We start from the raw sequence: 21,634 nt of genomic DNA, 5'->3' as shown, positions 1-21,634 counted from the left end.
AACATATCAGAAGGAATGCTAAAAACTCAGATTCTATTTTCAGCTCTGTAATCTAGGTTCTAGGAGTAAGGCATCTACATTGAATCTGTAGGTAGAAGACTGCTGGGTTGTACAGAGTTTGGAAGATTCGAGACATATAAAATAGAATGCTGGACAGAGAACTAGTAGAACCCTGCCGTACATCTATCTTCTCTCTCCTCTTCCCTTTACACACTTTTTCTTTTCACCCTTGAAGATCCATAATCTTCTTCCCAAATTCACTTGCACAAACTCTGCATTATAATTTGGCCATAGAGTTACACTTTTTGCTTTACTTGCAAGAATTCCAGGGATTGACACCACCCACTTCCTTATCTTTCTGCCACTGGTAGTTGCCTCTGGGACATGATCAGTCCTCTACACCAATTCCTAGATAAATGATGCCTGTTTCCTACTTCTTAAAAATGAGAGCATAATGTTTGTTTATTTATTTATTTATTTGCACTCACAGGGCTTAGGCTAGAAATTGTTAACCACAACAGGCATCCACGTGACAAAAATACCAAATGGCAACAAGGGAAAGGGGTACTTTCCTAAATCTTTCACTCATCATCTGTGAATATTTAGAAATAGTCCTTTATCCTCTGGAGTCTATAGTCCTACGGTTTGCCAACATAAGCCATAATTTCCTGAGCTTTTTTAAAATTCAGAACATTCTCTTAATTCAAGATGCCCAGTTCTAGAGTCTTAATTCTTATTCCCTGGTGTATTAACCCTTCTAAAATTTAGCTGCTCTGCAATACAGAACTAGGCAGTGGTAAGTGTCACTGTTAGTGTCAACTTTATTGTTTTGCCTGATCAATGTCCAGGCTTCCTCAGACTGCTTTAAGTCTTCCTTAAATAATGCACCATTTAGAAGGAAGGCTTTCCACTCTACCCACCTGGAAGAAGTATGCCTATTTGTATGAAAGTACAGAACCTTAGATGAATGCCTTTATGTTAAAAAGAACAGAATCCAAATATGATGATTCCTTTGTCTTAACAGATTGACTTTAACTAGAATAAGTAATCAGGTTCTCTTTTAGGTCACTTGATTTTCCTCTATCTCTTATTATTTTAATTTATCACAAATATAAATTGTATTCTTATTCCTTTCTTAACTTTCTTACAGTTAAAAGTTAATTACATTCAGAATTTAAGCTTTGGCATCAGTATTTTTATTTAAAATTTATAGTCTATATTTTCATCATACCTAGTGTTCGTATAACCAGTGAATGGAAACCCATTGCAAGTGATTTCAATTCAGGTTTAACAATCCTGAAATAAAATAAAGGTAAAGAAACATTACATGCTGTTAACATGTCAAAGTGAGTCAATATTATAACATTTCTTGGTAGCATTTTTCTTCAAGATAGAATAAAAACCCTCAAGAGAATGGCCTATATTATATAAAGTTATACTTTCAATTCTTCAAAGAGGTAAATAGCTGAGTGATTCATAATAATTATTATTCTCTTATTTATTCAATGCATTATGATCTCAAGACAGTTTAATATATTTTTACATTTGGGTCTTATAAAGATCCTTTAAGAAAATGGTTGAAACAGACTTTATTATTCCTATGAAAAAACCTGATTTTTTAATGGTTTATTCAGTTAAGGTAGGTCATATTAAATAATTATGTACTTTAGTCTAGGTGTAGGTCTTAGCAAATCTCTTTTACCACCTATTTCTGTAATCAGTGTTAACAGAAAAACCTTGCTAAGATGATTCATAAATGATTCATAATATTATTGATAAACATAATACAACCAGACACGTAAAATAATTTTTTGTGTACTAGAGTCTAGTGCATGTGTCATCTTAAAGGCAGACAGCACATTTATATCCTTACATAAAAATTCACTCACTCTTGAATTTAAAAGCTACTTTCACATTCTATTTTTCTGTGTTCAAGGAACCGATGACAATGTCACCCCGGTGATAACCTAATACATACTAAGTAGACTGAAATTATTAGCAGTAGTGGAATGGAGGATTGAAATGGGGGGGAAACTGAAAAGCTCCTTTTATTGAAAGATGAATTAACTGATAAAAAAGTTTGTTTGTTTTTTATCTAAACTATTTGATGACTGTACATTTTTAGAGAGGTAACCAATCCCTCTTGATCATTTTTTGCCACTTCTACTGAGTTTGTCCTCCTAAAGACCTCTAGACCCATGAAGCAGTGCACCATCTTAATGCCTTCATGTTAAAAAGAATGTAATCCAAATATGATGATTCCTTTGTCTTAACAGATTGACTTTAACTACAATAAGTAATCAGATTCTCTTTTAGGTCACTTAATTTTCCTCTATCTCTTATTATTTTAATTTATCACAAATAGAAAATGTATTCTTATTCCTTTTTTAACTTTCTTACAGTTAAAAGTTAATTACATTCAGTATTTAAGCTTTGGCATCAGTATTTATATTTAAAATTTATAGTCTATATATTCATCATACCTAGTGCCATTCTCTGACCTTTCATTGAAGTTAACTGTATACTGGCACATCATCACTTCTATCATTTCTTGTCAATTTTTTCTAGGTTCTCGGTCATTTTTTTCAAAACAATTTCTGCCACTTTTCTTAGATATTTAATATCCACATAGAGCATTCTCTCAATGATCTTGCTTTCCAGTTTTGTTGTTGTTGTTAACTCTTCTCCTTTGGGTCTTGTATTTCCCACCTTACAGTCAGACGACTCGGTACTTATTTTTTCTATTCTTGGTTTTGAACATCCCCATATTCATAACTACCAACTAACTTTTAAATTACTCCCTCTAATACACTTGCTGCAACAAGCTTCGGGCTCACAGGTCTCTCCATGCCCTTGATTTCCCCAACTTTTTCACAGGGCATCTCTAATTTCATCTCTTCACTTCTTTTCTAAACTTATCTTTTAATATAATCACCACTCTGCATATGTCCTGGAGTTTTTTTTTGTCTGTCTCATCGTTTATTGGGGTAGACTAGCAAAAATGCTTTGCTCTAACCCTCTTTCTTTCTGAAACTATACCCAAAGAGCTACATTGCTGGAGAGGATTGCCTGAGCTCACAGGTTTGAAACCAGCCTGGACAACTTGGCGAGACCTCATCTCTTCAATAAATCAAAAAATTAGCCGTGTGTGGTGGCATGTGCCTGTAGTTCCAGCTACTCAGAAGCCTGAGGTGGAAGGATTGCCTGAGCTAACAGGTCAAGGCTATGGTAGCCATAAGTGTGCCACTGCACTCCAACCTGGGCAACAGAGTGAGACCCCAACTTAAAACAACAAAAAAGATGTTTACAGAACCAAAGTAAAAGGATAGAAAAAATATATTTCATGCAAACAGAAAATAAAATTGAGCTAGAAAAGATATACCAGATGAAACAGACTTTCAATTCACAACAATAAAAAAGACAAAAGAGGTTATTATATAATGATAAAAGGATCAATTCAACATCACAATATAACAATTCTAAATATAAATACACCTGACACTGTAACACCAGATCCATAAAGCAAATACTGTGAGATTTAAGGAGAGAAATTACAGTAACAATAATAGTGATGGAGTTCAGTATTCCACTGACAGCACTAGAAAGATCATTGAGCAGTAAACAACAAATTAACCCTGGCTTAAACTTCAAACCAAAAGAATCTAATAGAAATTTATATAGTATTTTATTCTATAAGCACGTTATGTACATTCTTCTGATCTGTGCATGGAATGTTCTCTAATATCATCTATATTCTAAGTCACAAGGCAAGTCTCAAGAATTTTTAAAAATGCAAAATTCTGTCAACTGTCTTCTCACACCACAGTGAAATAAAACGGAGTGACCATATGCTAGGCCTCAAGGCAAGTCTCAATGAATTTAAAATAATATAAATTATATCAAGTACTTTCTCAGATTGCAGTGGGATAACACTAGAAATCAACATTTAAAAACTCATGAAGTAGCCGGGCTCGGTGGCTCAGCCTGTAATCCCGCGCCTTTGGGAGGCTGAGGTGAGTGGATTGTCTGAGCCCGCGGGTTCGAGACCCGCCTGGGCAATGAGACCTCATCTCTACAATAAATCAAAAAATCAGCCGGGCGTGGTAGCGCGCGCCTGTAATTTCGGCTACTTGGAAGGCTGAGGCGGAAGGATCGCCGGAGCCCAGCAGGCGAGGCTGCAGTGGCCTGGAGCGGCCACTTCACTCCAGTCTGGGTGACAGAGTGAGACTCCAACTCAAAAAAAAAAAAAAAAAAAAACAACTCATGAAGTTATATAAATACATGGAAATTAAATAATCTTCTCTCAAATTGATTGGTCAGCAATGAAGTTAAGGCAGAAATTGTTTAAAGATTTGAAATGAATCGAAATAGAGATATAATATACTAAAAGCTATGGAATACAGCAAAAACAATGCTAAAATGTAAGCATGTTGTAACAATAAATGACTACATCAAGAAGATAGAAAGATCTCAAAGTAACAGCCTAATGTCATACCTCATGAAATAAGCAAAACAAGAACAAACCACACCCAAAGAGAGCAGAAGCAAAAATTTAAAAGAGCAGAGCAGAACTAAATAAAATCGAGACAACAAAATTTTAAAAATAGAAAAGATCAATGAAATGAGAAATTACTTATTTGAAAAGATAAATGAACTGGATAAATTGCTAGTTAGATTAAGCAAGGAAAAAAGAGAGAAGATTCACATATGCACAGTCAGAATTGATAAATCAACTTATATAACAGAAATACAAAAGACAAGCTGTGACTACTATGACTATCCCTGTGCACACAGACTAGAAAACTTAAAGGAAATGAATAAATTCCTGGAAACATACAATCTCCCAGATTTGAACAGAGCAGAAATTGAAATCCTTAAAATACCTGTAATGAGTAGTAAAATTAAATGAGTAATTAAAAAAATCTCAGCTGAATTCTCCCAGACATGCAAGGAAGAAATACCTATCCTGCGAATCCATTCCAAAACATCGTGGAAGAGGGAATCCTTCATCACATGTTCTATAAGTCTAGCATCGCCCACATAGGGCACAGCAAAAGCCAGGGTGGCACAATAACAACAACAACAAAATAATAAAGATCAATATCCCTGATAAACACACAAAATTTGCAAACCAAATCCAACAGCATATCGCAAAGGTAATATACCATAATTAGGCAGGTTTTACTCCAGGGATGTATGGTTGGTTCAACATACACAAATCAATGAATGTGATTCACCACATAAACAGAATTAAAAACAAAAACTATATAATCATATGAATGTATGCAAAAAAGCATTCAATAAAATCTAGAACCCTTTCCTAATAAAAACTCTTATCAAACTAGGCATTGAAGGAACATATCTCAAAATAGTAAAAACCATATATGACAAACACATAGCCAACATAATAATAAATAAGGAAAAGTTGTAAGCATCTCCACCAAGAAGTCTAACAAGACAAGGATACTGTTTCACTGTTTCTATTCAATATATACTAAAGCCCTACCTAGAGCAATTAGGGAAGAGCAAGAAACAAAAGGCATCCAAACTGGAAAAGGGTAAGTCAAATTCTCTGTCCAGTGATCTTATACTTAGAAAACCCAGGGCTTCTCAAAAAGAGTCCTAGATTTGGTAAATGACTTCAGTAATGTTTTAGGACACAAAATTAATGTACAAAATCAGTTGTAATATACCAATAAAATCAGGCTGAGAATCAAATCAAGAACTCAATAACTACACAAAAATAAAATACTTAGGAATTCATGGAATCAAGGAAGTGAAAGATCCTGCAAAACACTGTAATAAAAGAAATCGTAGATGACACAAGCAAATGAAAAATCATCTCATACCCATAAATTGGAAGAATATCATTAAAATGGCCATCCTGCTCAAAAACAATCTACAGATTCGATGGAATTTCTATGAATTACCAACAGAGAAGTCTCATTCTTCAGAGAATTTGAAAAACAATCCTAAAATTCATTTGAAGCCTACTAGAGTTCAAATACTCAAGCTCATCCTAAACAAAAATTTTTTTAAAAGCTAGAGCTATCACATATTACTTGAGTTTAAAGTATACTATAAGGCTACAGGTACTACAAGTAACCAAAACAGCATGGTACTAGTAGATCAGTGGAACAGAATAGAAAGATCAGTGGAACAGAATAGAAAACCCAGAAATAAAGTCACATATCTACTACAACTAATCTTTGGCAAAGTCAACAAAAATATGCACTGAGGAAATGAAACAGTAAATGTTCTTGGGAAATTGAAGAGCCATATGCAGAAGAATGAAAATGGACTCCTAGATCTCACTATATGCCAAAATTAACTCAGAGTGGATTAAGACTTAAAGGTTAAACCTTGAAGAAAGAAATATAGAAAATTCTATCAGAAAATCTATAAAAAAAACTTTTCTGCCTGATGGCTCAGGTAAAGAATGTATGACTAAATCCTCAAAAAGAAAGACAACATAAACAAAATTAGACTAATGAGACTTAATTAAACTAAAAAGCTTCTGCACAACCAAAGAAACAATACAGAGTAAATAGATAACCTACAGAAGAGAAAAGTATTTGCAAACATTACATCTGACAAAGGACTGATATCCAGAATCCACACAGAACTCAAACAACTCAACAAGAAAAAGCAAATAACTCCATTAAAAACTGTGCAAAGAACATGAAAAAATATTTTTCAAAATAAGTTATCCAAATAACCGGCAAACATATACAAAATGTTCAGCATCACTGATCGTCAGACATATGAAAATTAACCCACAACTAGATAAAATTTTATACCAGTCAGAATGGCTACTAATAAAACTTTTAAAAAACAACAAATATTATTGAGGCCATAGAGATAAGGGAGCACTAGTACAATATTGGTAGAAATGTCCATTAGTGCAACCTCTGTGGAAACAGTGGAGAAAACTCAAAGAACTGACGTACCATTTGATAAAGTAATCCCACAACTGGGTATCTACTAAAAAAATCATTTTATCAAAAAGATACTTGCACTTTTATGTTTTATCTCAACACTATTCACAATAGCCAAAATAATGGAATTAACCTGTCCATCAACTTGAATAAAAAATGTGATAACTATATCTATATCTATATATCTATCACAGAATACTACTCAGTCATAAAAAGAATAAAATCATGCTATTTGTAGCAATATGGATGGAAATTGAGGCCTTTGTTCTTGTAAAATTACTCAGAAAAACAAAATGCCAAAACCCACATATTTTCACTTGTAAATGGGAGCTAAACAAGGGGCACATACGGACATACAGAATGGAATAATAGACACTGGAGACTCCAGAAGTTGAGAGGGTAGGAGGAGGATAAGGGATAAAATACTACCTATTGTATATAATGTACACTGTTTGAAAGACTAATTGTATACTCAAAGCCCACACTTCACCACTATGCGATATATCCATGTTTCACAACTGCACTTGTTCCTCTAAATTCATAAAAATTAAAAATTATAACAAAAATGTAAACTGAAAACTTAGCAAACAAAAGAAGGCAGCCCTCTTTCCCTCCCATCTTTGTGCACTACTTTTGTTTATGCTAGCAGTGACCAGCACATCACAAAATTCAATGATTACTTTCTAGTATTTAAACTCCTGTGAACTCTCAGCAGCCCTTGACACAGTTGCTCACTCTCTCCTTTCTGACATATTTTTTATTAGACTGCAGGGGTACCACACTTTTCTAGTTTTTCTCATCTTCATAGGACCTCCTTTTCAGTTTCTTTCAATGGTTTCTCTTTTTGTTATTAATCTCTGAAGTTAGAGTACCTGGGTTTTGGACCTAGGATCTTGTTTCTATCTGTACTCAATACGTAGAATATCTCAATAGTGTCATGGATTTAAATACTATCTGTGTGTTGCTCACTCCAAAATTTATCTCTTGTGCCAATGTTTCTCCAGAATATTTGATTGCATATGTGACATTGTTGCTAGATATCGAACATGCAGCTCAGATTTATAGGGATAAAACAAATTCTTGTTTCTGCACTTCCTGCAACCTGTTATTTCTCGGTATTTTGTTCAATAGTAGCACCATCCTTCCAGAGCTCAGGTCAGAACTTTGGGATTATTCTTAAGTTGACTTTCTCACATGCCACAGTCAATCTATCAGCAAACACTATCTGCTTTGCCTTAAGACCAAAACAAAACTGAGGCTGATACTTAAATCACACCCCACTTTCTTTATCATCACCATCTTCAATCAACTTTCTATCTTGTAAAGAAGAATCACAGTCTTCTGTTTTTACTGATTTTATTCTTATCTGATCACACATAGCCAGAGTGATCTTCTAATTAGTTAAGATAGTTGTGCCATTTTAAGACATAAACCCTCGGGGGCTTCTCAACACACTTAAACTCCAGAGTCTTTCCTGTGATGCATATGATCCTAACCATGCTAGCTTGGTTGTACTTGATGTACTTATTTCCTCTCTCTTCCTCACACACTTTCCTGACTTTGTACATGTCAGATATGCACTATACTACCAGGGTCTTTACCTCTGCACTTTTTCACCTGGGCTGTTCCTTCCTTGTCCCGGTTTATCATGGATTATACTTTTATTCTTCGTCTCTTCATTCAGAACTCATATAAAATAACCTTCAATGCACAGTATCTGAAGTAGTATCTCTTATCTATTCTCCCACTTTTTCTCTTTTCATACTGTTGTATTTTTTTTTACTAGTGCTTAACACACTATTTTACATATTTACTTGATTATTTGTTTATTGTTTCATCTCCTACACCCCTCTACCCCAACCTCTCTGGAAGTAAATGAAGTTTCATCACTTGTGTTCACTGTTGAGTCCTCAGGGCATAGAACTATGCCTGACACATGTAATGAACACATATGGAATGAGTGAGTGGCCTCACTCCTCCTTAGTCTAGTTTTAGCAATAGCCTCATGAGGTAACAATTAGAAAATCATTAACAGACTGAAGATAATATGTTTACTATACAGTCAACCTCATACATTTTTTTCACTAAAATCAAAGACTAGTGAGAGATTAATAAGTGTTCTTACCATGTGGCAATTGATTTGATCACCTTCATAATAAGATAAAACTATGGAACAGTTTTTTTTTAATGTTTTGTTGTATGAAAGAACTTAAATTAAAAAGCTAAAACCTATTGAGATGCAAACTAGTATGGAATCTTGGGGTTATTTTCTATAAGTAAATGAATTTTTAATTGGCAAATATAGAAGATTTCTCCTTTGGAGTAGAAAACGTTTTGTATTAAGGTGAGCTATATCTGTGGAATAAATGAGTGTAAATAATTTGACAAGATTTGAAGTCAGGGTTAAATTTAAACAACTATTAACTCAGCTTATAGGTCTATATTCAAAAATATAAAAAACAAAAGTTAATAACACATTTTTTTCCCTACCATGTCATGCTGTTGGCGGACAGTGAAGTTGTGATTTTTAAAGTGTAATTCGATGTCAACCCAGGTCACCATACTTACATATGCATATTTTAAAAGAATATATGCAAGTCTCTACATGTTTTCAGTTTTAGGTGATTGATTGATTAACTTGGCCAATAGAGCATGCATTATCTGCTTTCTCCCAACTCTCTAATCTTATCTTGCACCATACCTCTCTCACTTAGTATGTTCCAATTAATGATCTTCCTTTCATTCCTCAAACATGCTAGCTCTTTCCCACCTTAAAGCATCAGCACTTAAACCCTCTCCCTGAAAGTGCTTCATTTGGATAACTTTTTTTTAGAACTTCAGATCTAATGTCATTTCTTTTAAGAAGTACTTTCTGAGTCTTCTCCCTCACAGCTCCTCACCTTAATTCCAAATTAGGTTTTTCTCCTTATTCCCTTTAATAACAGTATTTTTTTCTCATTAAGACTGAGACCAATGTGTAATTATAATTATGTGATTATTTCTAAGCTTATTTGTCTTGTGTTAGACTTTCCTGTCGCTTTTTAAGTTGTATGACAACAGTTAACTTATTGGATTAATTCACCTGGAAATATTCCTCATCAACCATGCTATCTTGTCTAAATAGTTGTCTAATGTGTGGAGAATATATATATATTCTACAATAGCATATATATGTATATACATATATATATTCTACAAAAGCATTGTAGGAGGCTAGGTCAAAAGTCATGCTGTGTGTGGACTAAAACATTTGGAATTTAATTGTAAATTGAAGTTTATATTTATATTTGATTCTTAAATGTTTTCTTTCAATGAAATCAATGAATGCTTTACACTGACAGACACATTAGGATGCAAGGCTACTCAACATTAATAAATTATTTTAGGTTCATACATACATAGATTCTTCTACAGTTGAAACAATTGTCATTCATTCTGTGCTTTAGGATTCTTGATAAGAGAAAAAAATATGGAATCTAGATTTCATATTGGAAGCATTAGAGGCAAATTTATTCATTATGACATTGAAGTATCACAATGATTCAAATAAAATTAATTTGTTAAAAATGAAAATTTAACTAAATATGAATTTGAGTTTCAAATATATTATGGAAAAATATATGTATCGTTAGGTTTATTTATAGTCTAATATACATAAATATGTTTTAAAAAGTCATACTTACTTAACAATCAGCAAGATATATGTGGTACCTCCAATTGCAGAGAAAAAAATATTTACGACTTGTGTTGCAACATAAAAGTAAAATTTTTTTGTACACCCATCATCTCTTGGGCATTCACCCAAACGGGCTGAGTAATTTCCGTTCTGGAAACCAGTTACTTCCACACAACTACAGTTATAAAACACCTAAAAATGGTTTTTGAAATATTACAGAATATATTTGAAAAACACATCAGGACTATAAATATATTGCATTATATATAAAGAAGTGTTATTCATCTAAACTAAAATATTTATAGTTTAAAAAAATTCTAAAATACAGTGCCTAATAGATAAAAGTTTTCTGGATTCCTTTCTGTACAAGAAAATGTAGTTCATTATTAATGTTTAATCATTATTAATTTTAAAAATAGGAAATAATTAAAGAAATTAGTCTCAAACTTTATATATAATTTTCTCAATAATATACATTTTTGTCAATATTTCTCTTTCATTCACTTTTATTTTTATAACACACATTCTTCTTCTCTTTAATAGTCTCTACTGAGTATTGAGAGCATGTCTTAGTGAAGGATAACTCCCAGAATTCAGAAAATACAGCTGTTTGGGAGGGGCCTAAATCTGGAACAAGAGCCACCATGAGAATGGGGCAGAGTCTAGGGAAAATAACGTCAATGGGGGAGGCCCAAGTCCTTCTGATTGAGGACAAGCCTGTGGACAGTGTGAGGCCGGTAGCGGCCCCCTGGTGAGCCGAACTGGGTCTTCCCAGAGTTGGGTTGCTTGGGAATGCAGCCCAAAGTGGGTGGCAAACTCCATCTAGGGCTGAATAACAGTGCGAGAACTATAGTCAGCAAATACCATTAGGGAAAGTTGAAAAGAACTTTGAAGAGACAGTTATAAATAAATAAATAAATAAATAAATAAATAAATAAATAAATAAATAAATAAAAAGCCAATCAGAGGTGCTGGAATTCTATATTAGTAGGATAAAACAACATCCAAAACTATAATGACAGATAATGAAACAGATGACTTTATTATTAGGAAGGTTCAATACAACAGAATGTGATTTTAGAGACTTAATCAGGCAGATGGTTAATGTAGATAGGTGCATTTCATAAATTCTGTTCAGATTCCAGTCTAAACTAAAGTTTAAAGGAAGTTCACTCTGAACTTATTACTTAAGACTATTTACTGAAGAAGGAATAGTAGAGAAGTTAAATCGATACTTGTATGGTTCTATCAAGCTTACTTTTGTACTTTTTTTTAAAAAAAGCTAGGAATAATACGAAGAAATCATTTACAAAGTAAGCAAATTGGTCAATTAAACCAAACTTTGATATAGAGATCATTATAAGAAGATGTGGTTCATTTATAAGGATTCATTAATAAGCAAAATAACCTAGCGGAAGTTCCCATATAGTATAGTCATTGCCAGTATTAAGAAGATGGTGTCTGCATGGTAGAAAGAGCTCTCTTTAGGATTCTCATATCATGTCTTTTTCATGATTTAACTAGATGACCTACATTAAAAGGGGCACTCTAACTGAAAGGCACTATAACTATGAATGTGATATGTAGACTTTGATGTAGACTGTGGGCCATATTTATGCAAGTTTATTAGAGTTTGTTCTATCTTTAAAGAACCTAAGAAGCTTTATTTTTCTAAGTTCTCCATGCCTTTTTATAATGCAAGTGGTAAGACAAGCGACAAGGAAAAGGTGGAAATCAAATACAAAAGGCTGTGACAGAGAGAAATAATCATAGTTGACTATATTGCTAATGTTGTTTATAGGAAAAGGGCCTGAGAAATGATTACCAACCTTTGTGAGATGGTAAATGGATTGGAGGTCTGGGTAACACAATCTCTGATCCCCAACTATTGGGAGTTATCTAAGAGAGTGGGGAGAACCCACTTTCATGGAAATAAATGTTTTGAGTGAAGAAAGAAATCGCATTTCCGTGGGATATGTTGGCAATAAGTGAGCAGGATACTAAATTATCCTAAATGGGAAAAGTGCTAGCTTTGGGGAAATCAAAATAGGAAATCAAGACTGGGCAGTCAAGTGAGTATGAAGTATGAAAGCAAAAAAAGGTAGTGAGCTCAGAGCTAAATTCATCAAAATCTCTATAAAATTTCATGTAGATTGTTGTCCTAGTTAGGTAGATAGTGCTGACAATGGATTAATTCAGGACTTTCCCCTAACTTCTGAATGAGAAAGTAATTCCAACTTAATAAAAGTCAAATAAGGTGCTTCTTAGAGGTCCTAAATGCATTCAAATTTCAAAAAGTTATGTTTTTATAATCTCAAGGCAAAAAAGTAGGGTAATCTCAAATTAGAATTCAAGTAACAGAATAATCTGATTGTATAGGCAGGATTTTATATGAAGCTTTGTTTACACAATATCACAGCCATCAAAATGACAGAAAATATTGGAATCTTTTTCTTTTATCTTTTTACTGGAGACTATATATAATTATATATATATAATTTTATAAGTTACTATTAAATCTAGTCAGTGATTTAATTAAGGAAAAAAGAGAAGGTAAAAACTAATACTCACTGTAGACTTTTTATTGCCACTTGAAGATTTGCATCCTGCTAGACAAGGTGAGATGTAAGTTATTCCATTGTTTCCACAGACTGGTTCCCATTCACTTACATCACAATTGCAGTCTGAGTTGCAATAAGAAAGTGGTACATCTATATGAGATGCCACTGGATTATTTCTGGAAATATATGATAGACATATATCAAAAAAGAGAGAGAGAGAAGAGAAAAAAGAAAGAAGAGGAGGAGAATAAAGAGGCAGAGGAAGAGAAGTGGGAAACATAGAAGTCTAGGAAGAAGAGCGAAAAAAGAAGAAAAAGAGAGAAGTAAGAAAAAATATATCTTTAATTCTATAGAAAAATTTGATTTTATTGTGTCAAAATAGTAAAGTTTTTTCTCTTTTTAATGCTTATTCACTTTTAACTCTCTATATTTACCAAGACATGACTTATGACCTAAAAAAGTAAAACTTAAAAAAATAAACCAAAAAGTTAAATAAGACTTAGAAAAAATAGTCTTTAAGATTTTAGCAAGATGAGCCCACGGGTTCAAGACCCGTCTGGGCAGCGAGACGTCATCTCTACAATAAATCAAAAAATCAGCCGGGCGTGGTAGCGCATGCCTGTAATTCTGGCTACTTGGAAGGTCGAGGTGGAAGGATCGCCAGAGCCCAGTAGGTCGAGGCTGCGGTGGCCGGGAGCGGCCACTGCACTCCAGTCTGGGTGACAGAGTGAGACTCCAACTCAAAAAAAAAAAAAAAGATTTTAGCAAGAAATTTCATGTTAGATAAGTCACTTTATTTTTTTACGACTCAGTTTTTCTTCACTAAGATTATATCATTAGACTGGTTCCTCCCAGCTCAGTGCAAATTTGTGTGAATCTATGAATATTCTTTAACTAGGTTGAAGTTTAAAATCTATATTTTAAGTACATAAAAAAAGTCAACATGGGTAAAGCACCACTGATGAATGAAAAAATTAAGAATAATAGAATCAGTTGAAAAAGACTGGAAAAGTTCTGTATTTTTTTACATGAAACCACAGTATGATGTATTTTACTTTATAATATGGATATGAATTATAAAACATAACTTTATAACATTACTAAAACTATAAAATATATTATTTGTATAGTTAATTTTTGTTTTTAAAATATTTTAAAAATTATGTTTGTTATTTTTTGTAAAACTTTGATAATTGAGGATTGATGAATTATCTTTGAATAGGCAAATAATTTAAATGAAAAAAAAGTAGAAATGTTATTCAGAAATTACATTTCTGATTTTATGAAAAAACATTAAATGTCTTATTCTGCTTGAGGACATTTTACTAACTGGTACATTTAAAAAATGGTTAATTATTTCTATGGTCTGAATATTTGTATCCTTTCTTCCAGATCCATAGATTGAAATCTAATCTCCAGTATGTTTCTATTAAAAGGCGGGGCCTTTACAAGGTGATAAGGTCATGCCAGGGAGACTTCATAAATAAAATTAAGCATCCTTGCCTCACCCCTCTCATCATGTCAATACATAGTCAGAGAAGGCACCATCTATGAACTAGGAAATTGGCCCTCACTGGGCACTAATCTGCCAGTAACTTGGTCTTGGGAGGTCCAGCCTCCAGGGTGAGAAATACATTTCAGTGTATTTATAAGCTACTAGTATTTTGTTATAGCAGCACAAATAGACCAAGTCCAGATACTGCAATCAGTCACTCATGTTCATATGAGTTCTGCCATATCCTAGCAATGTGACATTTTTCATCATCATAGGAATTTTTTGGCAAAAAAAAAATTGTTGGCAATTCTCCAGCTTCACAGGAAGTTCTCCGGAATCCTTCATATGCTTAAAAAGGAGTCTTTCACACTCTTTGAGGCCCCAAATACTTTTTACTTACGTGAGTTATATCTATAGCTATATGTTCTATTAGAAATCAATACTAAACAATTTTAATACACAAATATACATATGCACAGATATGACGAGACGTCATATAGCATCATCACATATCTTGTGATCTTAAAAAAATCACTCTGCCCTCATGAATGAGAATAAAGAAAGAAAAATAATGTCTAAATAATATTATAAAAATAGGTTAGAATTTGTGGACCTCTTGATAAAGTCTCAGGGACTACTTGAGATACTCAGGACACATTCTGAAACCTCTGCATTAATTTATATTTTCAAAACTTATCCCAGTGACTAGCATTTCATAAATGTTGAATACATTGATTTGATTATAGGCTATCATTAGATCATGAATTCCATGAGGAAACTGATGCATCCTACAATGTCTTCACCTACAAGAAGGCATTCAATAAAATTTTGTTATATGAAACAAATCCCACAGAACTCTTGCTGTCATCCTTTGAATAGATGGTATGGTTAGTATACTTATTTTCAGGAAACTGGATTTAGGTTAAAGCCTGTTTTGACAACCAGTAATTTTTTGGAACTATTTTTGTGCTATAAAATTAGTCTGGAGTTATTGTGTGACTCCAAGCAAGTGACACTTTATCTAGGAATCAAATTTATCTGGGCTGCATGATCTCAAAGGTTATTTTGCCTGTAAAATTCAATGTTCCAGGCACAATGTGTTTTGATTTATTAGACTAGGTGATAGTGGATAGGAAAGCTCAACAATAATACAGGATTAAGAGCTTGCAAGGAAATAATTCAAGATTAGTTTAGCAAGCCTCTAAGAATAGGATGGTGTTTAAATAAGGAAATGCAGAAAGATTTGACATGTTAAAATCAACACCTCATCGGATTCAGAATTTGAAAGCTCAGAGCCAACAGTAAGCAACACTAAAGAACATGGCTACTGAACTGCTATCTGAGAATCTTTGCTTGTTGCTTGAATGTGAACCTACCTAAGCTTAAATTGTGAGCCATCTTCAGAAGATGATTAGAAGTCTGCATAGGAATCTTGTCTTGATTTGGGTAGAGACTGTAGTGCTAAAAATACTTCACAATAAATAATAATAGTGAAAAAGATTCTCCAAGAGCTAATATGCAGGTATACCTAGGATACTTCCTAATACTACATCCAATGAAGACGTTACCAGAAAAAAAAGGAGAATTCAATTTGATGTAAAAAATGCTATTTTATAAAGACTGTCATTAATATCAAAATAAACTATAGATACCTTTTGAAGAATGTTATGTATATTACACATATGATCCACCCAATATTGTAGTTGTGAAGACGAACAGCTTTGGAGTCACAAACTCAATATTGCTAGCTGTGTAATCTGTGTATTTCTCTAAGCCTTACTTTTCCTCTCCATAAAATGGGGATAAAAGTACACACAACTCATTATAAGTACCCCATAAATGACAGTTATTATTATTACAAACTAAGTTGCTTCTCTTTAAAGAAGGAACAGAATAAAAACTTTTTGAGGCTTTAATAAATGGACATTTATGGACTTCACAGTAACTTGGATGGATTTGGAGTCTATGATACTCAGTGATCTATTACAGAAACAAAGATCTGAGTGGCACACGTACTTACTTGTAAGTGGAACCTGAATATTTACCATAAGAAAGGAATTGGCAGTAGTACCGGGGGCTGGGCGGGAGGGACATAACATCAATAAGGGTACCTAAACTTTACCTGTGCAATGACCATTTATGTACCTAACCATGAATTGTACCCCACATATTTAAAATAGGAAAAATACAAGAAATGAACATTTTAAGAATTTGAAAACTGAAAATTTTCTGAACTAAAAGAGTTTAGTTACAATTTTTTCTGCCCTATTTTACTGACACTGAGTCTTTTAATTAGACAGTTAACATATTATTGAATTGATCTATACAAACCCATCATAGGTCAATGTTAGGCCGGCAACTGATTTGCTTTCACAGATTTGAGTAAAATATAACAGTTGAAAGAACGAGGACATTGTAGAAGTAAAAAATGCTAATTTGGCAATTCCAATTTTAGTCAACTTGAATTTTTTAATGATATATCCTCCTAAAAATAATCCAATTGCAAGAGTAGGTATTGTTATGAGTCCTAGAAATAAAAGAAAAAAGTTGTAATTATATAAATGATTTTCCCAATGTGTCTTTATATATGAAGCACAATGCATATCATCCAAATTCATTGTCTTATTACTTCTTAAATAGAAGGGTGTCAGACCAGAATGCAGATAGGAGAGTAGTGTACCATATAAGAGACAAGAATAACTTCTTCCTACCAATAATGAAATTTTGTTTCTTCAATAGTAAAAGGCTGTAGCTAAAAATATTTGTGTCTAAGCAGATAATTTATATGTGGCATTTTCTTTTTTTCTGGAACAAAACACCATCTTTTTGCCTATGAGACCTTTGATCCTTCCGAAACCCTTTACACCTCTCAAAATGAAATTTCAACCTTTAATAACTCACTCTAAATTTACCAAGTTCTTTTGAATTGAAATTTGATTAATATATATTCGTTATTCATCAAAACCCACATAGATCCTGAAATGATTAACATATCTATGTACAATATTAAAAATGGTTGATCCCATTTATAACTGTTACATTTACTTGTCCTGCAAGAGTTATTGAAGACAGCGATTCATCTGACAAAAAATTCAGGTCAGGCTATTGGGAGTCAAAACTTAACTTTTAAACTATTATTTTAAGTTCAACAAGGAGATCATACAGAAGCCTGCAGTCCGGTCCAGTGGTTTGGTACATTCATTTTCTAATTATTATTTTCTTGTTCACTTATGACCTTGTGACATGCCACTTGATAAATTATTTAATTTTTCAAATGTTTCTACAGTGTTTCTACAAAAATGGAATTGTGGGGGAAATGACAAAGAAAAACTTTCCTTAATAAGCAGGTCTTAAAGCCAATAAAAATATATATTATAGCAAACACCAGCATCTAAAATATATTTGTTTTGAATTATTCATATTTGGAAGATATATTTAAATTGATTCTCCTTTTGCAATAAAACATTGATGTTATATTTTTTGTAAGAAGATGAGTCCTGATTTCAAAGTTCATGAATTATAGAATTATCAAGAAAATAAGTAAAATATATATCTTACCAAGTAAAAAGTTAGCCTGAGATGCAGTTTTACCAAATTGTTGCTCTATGTATTTGAAGATATAAGTAAAACTTCCAATAAAGCTGCTCAGCTGTAATAATGTCAAAAATACAAATAAAACATATAGGGGATTGGTAAGGATGCTTTTCAAAGACTGGATAAAACCTATAAAATTATGAAAATAAAGAAAATATTACAATGCAACTTAAGTATATATTAATATATAAATCCTATAAGTTACATAAAACTTAAAATTATATAAATACATAACAGAAAGGATTACATACATAACTGCAATCCTACTGTAAACAGTTTTTCAATATAGTCCTTAGATATTTTCTACATGTATATTAATTGTTATTTATTTTGTTCATTTTACCCCCAAATAGGATCACACATAAATATTGTTTTGTAACTTGTTCTGTTCATTTGAAATTTGTTTATACTTGGCACTTTTGCATACTATTGCATACATATTAATACACTTATTCATTCATTCAATAAATATTTAGTTATCAATTGGGTGCCAGGCAATAAGCTGAGAGCTCAAGAAACAAAAATGATTCAGATGTGTGAGGTTTCTTATTCATTAACACCCAATAATATAGTTATAATACTAATAATATTGTTAAATATAAATTTAAATTAATTCACTTATTCATTCAACAGATATTTAGTTATCAATTAGGTACTAGGTAATATGCTGAGTGTTCAAGAAACAAAAATGATTAAGACATGCGATGTTTTTATTTATTAGCACTTAATAATAAAATTATTATACTAATAATACTGTTAAATAAATTTAAATTAAAGATAGCATACTCTAAAACTTACATAAATAAGAACAATTAGTTTCCAAATTTTTAAAGATCTATTTAGTATGAAGACTCAGACCTCTTAACTCTTTGGTATAAAGCTTTTCTACCATAAAATGCTTCCTCAGTAAATTGGGCTGTATTATAAATCGCCTGTCTTAAGATGCAGGAAGCTATAGAGGATATGCTATATCTCAAGTGAATGACATTATGGATTTTATGGCACAACAAGCTATGCCTACAAACAGGTGTAGTAAAAAATTTCTAACTTCTGTCCATGTCAGAAATTATGTGGTCTGGGTCTGTGATGACCAGGTCAAGCAGCCAGCTGTGACTGGAATTAAAAATGGGAAAAATTACTTGGAAAAACAGTAGAAAAGATCAGAGTTCAATAAGACAGAGCCAGATATAGTTATTGAGAGATGAATTATATGGGCTGAAAGACATTGCTCTCTATAGATCTCTAAAAGTTTGCATTATATGTGGTCAGAACTAAGGCTGCTAATTAATGAAAACTAAGAAATAGTTCCATCTGTTTATAATAGGAAGAAAAGAGAGTTAGGAAAAGTGTACAGAAAAAAAGAAGAGGTAAGGAAATTCATAACAAGAATAAACATTGTTTAAAATTGTTAGGCCAAAGTGTCAAACTTTTTCCCACAGGACTCCCCAGTCAGAATGATCCACCACTGATTTGTAAGGTATTCTACATGAGTAGAACTTAGATGTATCAAATTATTGAATTTTTGAGGTGGATGGGAACTTGGATGCCGTCTAGTCTGAACTTCCATATAGTCATGATCTACTCTATATTCTTAAAAAATTGATCTATAAACAATTCCACTGATATTAAGCTGACTACCTCAGAAAGTAATTTGTTCCATCTTTGAAGAGTTCTTCTTGTTAACATATTGTTTTAATAATAAATTGAAATCTTTCTTTCTCACCAATGTGTCTCAGTTCTACCCAAAACTATTTATATCATTCTATATCATTATATAGAATAAATTCTATATTTTTTATTCTGACCATATGTTCTTAGTTATTTTATTCATTCCTAATAGGCACACCATTAGGATAATTATTACTTTACAAAAACAGTTGATAAAATATATAATGTTTACAATTGCCCTATTTTTGCGTCTTCATTATCCTCTCTATTCATTTTGAGCTTGCAGTCAACTCTGGTCTTTCTAGGTTTAGACAACCCATTAATTTTTTTTTTTTTTTTTTTTTTTGAGTTGGAGTCTCAGTCTGTCGCCCAGACTGGAGTGCAGTGGCCGCTCCCGGCCACCGCAGCCTCGACCTGCTGGGCTCCGGCGATCCTTCCGCCTCAGCCTTCCCAGTAACCGGAATTACAAGGCATGCGCTACCACGCCCGGTTGATTTTTTTCTTTTCTTTTCTTTTCTTTTTAATTTATTGTAGAGATGAGGTCTCGCTGCCCAGGCGGGTCTCGAACCCGCGGGCTCAGGCAATTCACTCACCTCAGCCTCCCAAAGGCGCGGGATTACAGGCTGAGCCACTGAGCCCGGCTAATTTTTATAGATTTGATCTGGTAAAGCAGAAACACAGCATACACAAAATAAAGATTCCTTGGCATGTTATTTTTAGTGTGCATTTTAAATTTAAAGTGATGGAGAGAAGAAAATACAATACAATGGGTAAGTGAAAGGGCTAATGAGTGGAAGAATTTTGGCTGCAGTGGAGAATTTGTAAACTTGATTCAGTGAAAGTTGAGTGAGTTGTCAAGGATTTGGGTGTTGCACTGCTTTGGCATTTACGATCTCACCATTTCTCCCCAGTCTTAAAACTGCTGTCAACAACTCTGTGTTTCAAATGTTTTACTCTGACTGCTGCTAGATCATTCTCCTGATTATCACCTCTTGATGGTTTTTCATTAGTCCTCAGAGCTTGTATTCAAACAGAAGGCACTGTCACATGATGAAGAATCTTAATTCACATTTAACTCCTACTACTACTGTAGTAGTAGTCAATTATCTTAACTACTACGGTTGCATCCACTGCATTTTTTAATATTTAGGAAAGACATATGCAACATTTAGGTAAGCCATATATATAATTGAAACATATGTAATATTTTAATTTCCAAGCAAAATAATATTATCCTAAAACACAGAGAGAAGCCTCTCCTGCCTTCCTTTTCCTCGCTCCAACTCTCTGCCCAAGAATAGTTGAGTTTAACCCTACCATAGTTCTTAAGGCAATTTTTTGCAATTTTCAAGAACAACACACTAGGTTTTTGAAAAAGAGAGGCAATGTCCTATCACCAGGACATAGTTTGGTGCCTGGTACCATTTGTCGAATAAATAAAAGAATGAAATATTATAATCCATTAACCTTCATAGTTTACACCATGTAATACTGAAATGAATGTACACTTTTTGGTTGAAAAGGAGCAAGATTTTAGTTTTTGGTTTGTTTCTCTCTGCTATAGAAAATAAATCCAGCTGGGCTCGGTGGCTCAGCCTGTAATTCGGCGCCTCTGGGAGGCTGAGGTGAGTGGATTGCCTGAGCCCACAGGTTCGAGACCCGCCTGGGCAGCGAGACCTCATCTCTACAATAAATCAAAAAA

At 33.1% G+C, this 21,634-nt stretch overlaps 1 protein-coding gene across 1 annotated transcript in view; it reads right to left on the bottom strand.

Annotated features, from left to right (window-relative positions):
• The window catches only part of LOC103268269 (solute carrier organic anion transporter family member 1B3-like), an 80,399-nt gene that overhangs the window by 13,902 nt on the left and 44,863 nt on the right, over positions 1-21,634 (bottom strand). The window contains 5 exon segments of the mRNA XM_008065826.1: positions 1,232-1,296; positions 10,622-10,806; positions 13,186-13,351; positions 17,002-17,197; positions 18,229-18,393. Of these exon segments, the coding sequence (XP_008064017.1) occupies positions 1,232-1,296; positions 10,622-10,806; positions 13,186-13,351; positions 17,002-17,197; positions 18,229-18,393 (777 nt within the window).

The sequence above is a fragment of the Carlito syrichta genome, unplaced genomic scaffold (genome assembly GCF_000164805.1).
Source record: "Carlito syrichta isolate Samal-C Ts95f unplaced genomic scaffold, Tarsius_syrichta-2.0.1 Scaffold308809, whole genome shotgun sequence".
Classification (NCBI taxonomy): Eukaryota; Metazoa; Chordata; class Mammalia; order Primates; family Tarsiidae; genus Carlito; species Carlito syrichta.
This window is presented reverse-complemented; position numbering and strand designations above follow the sequence as displayed.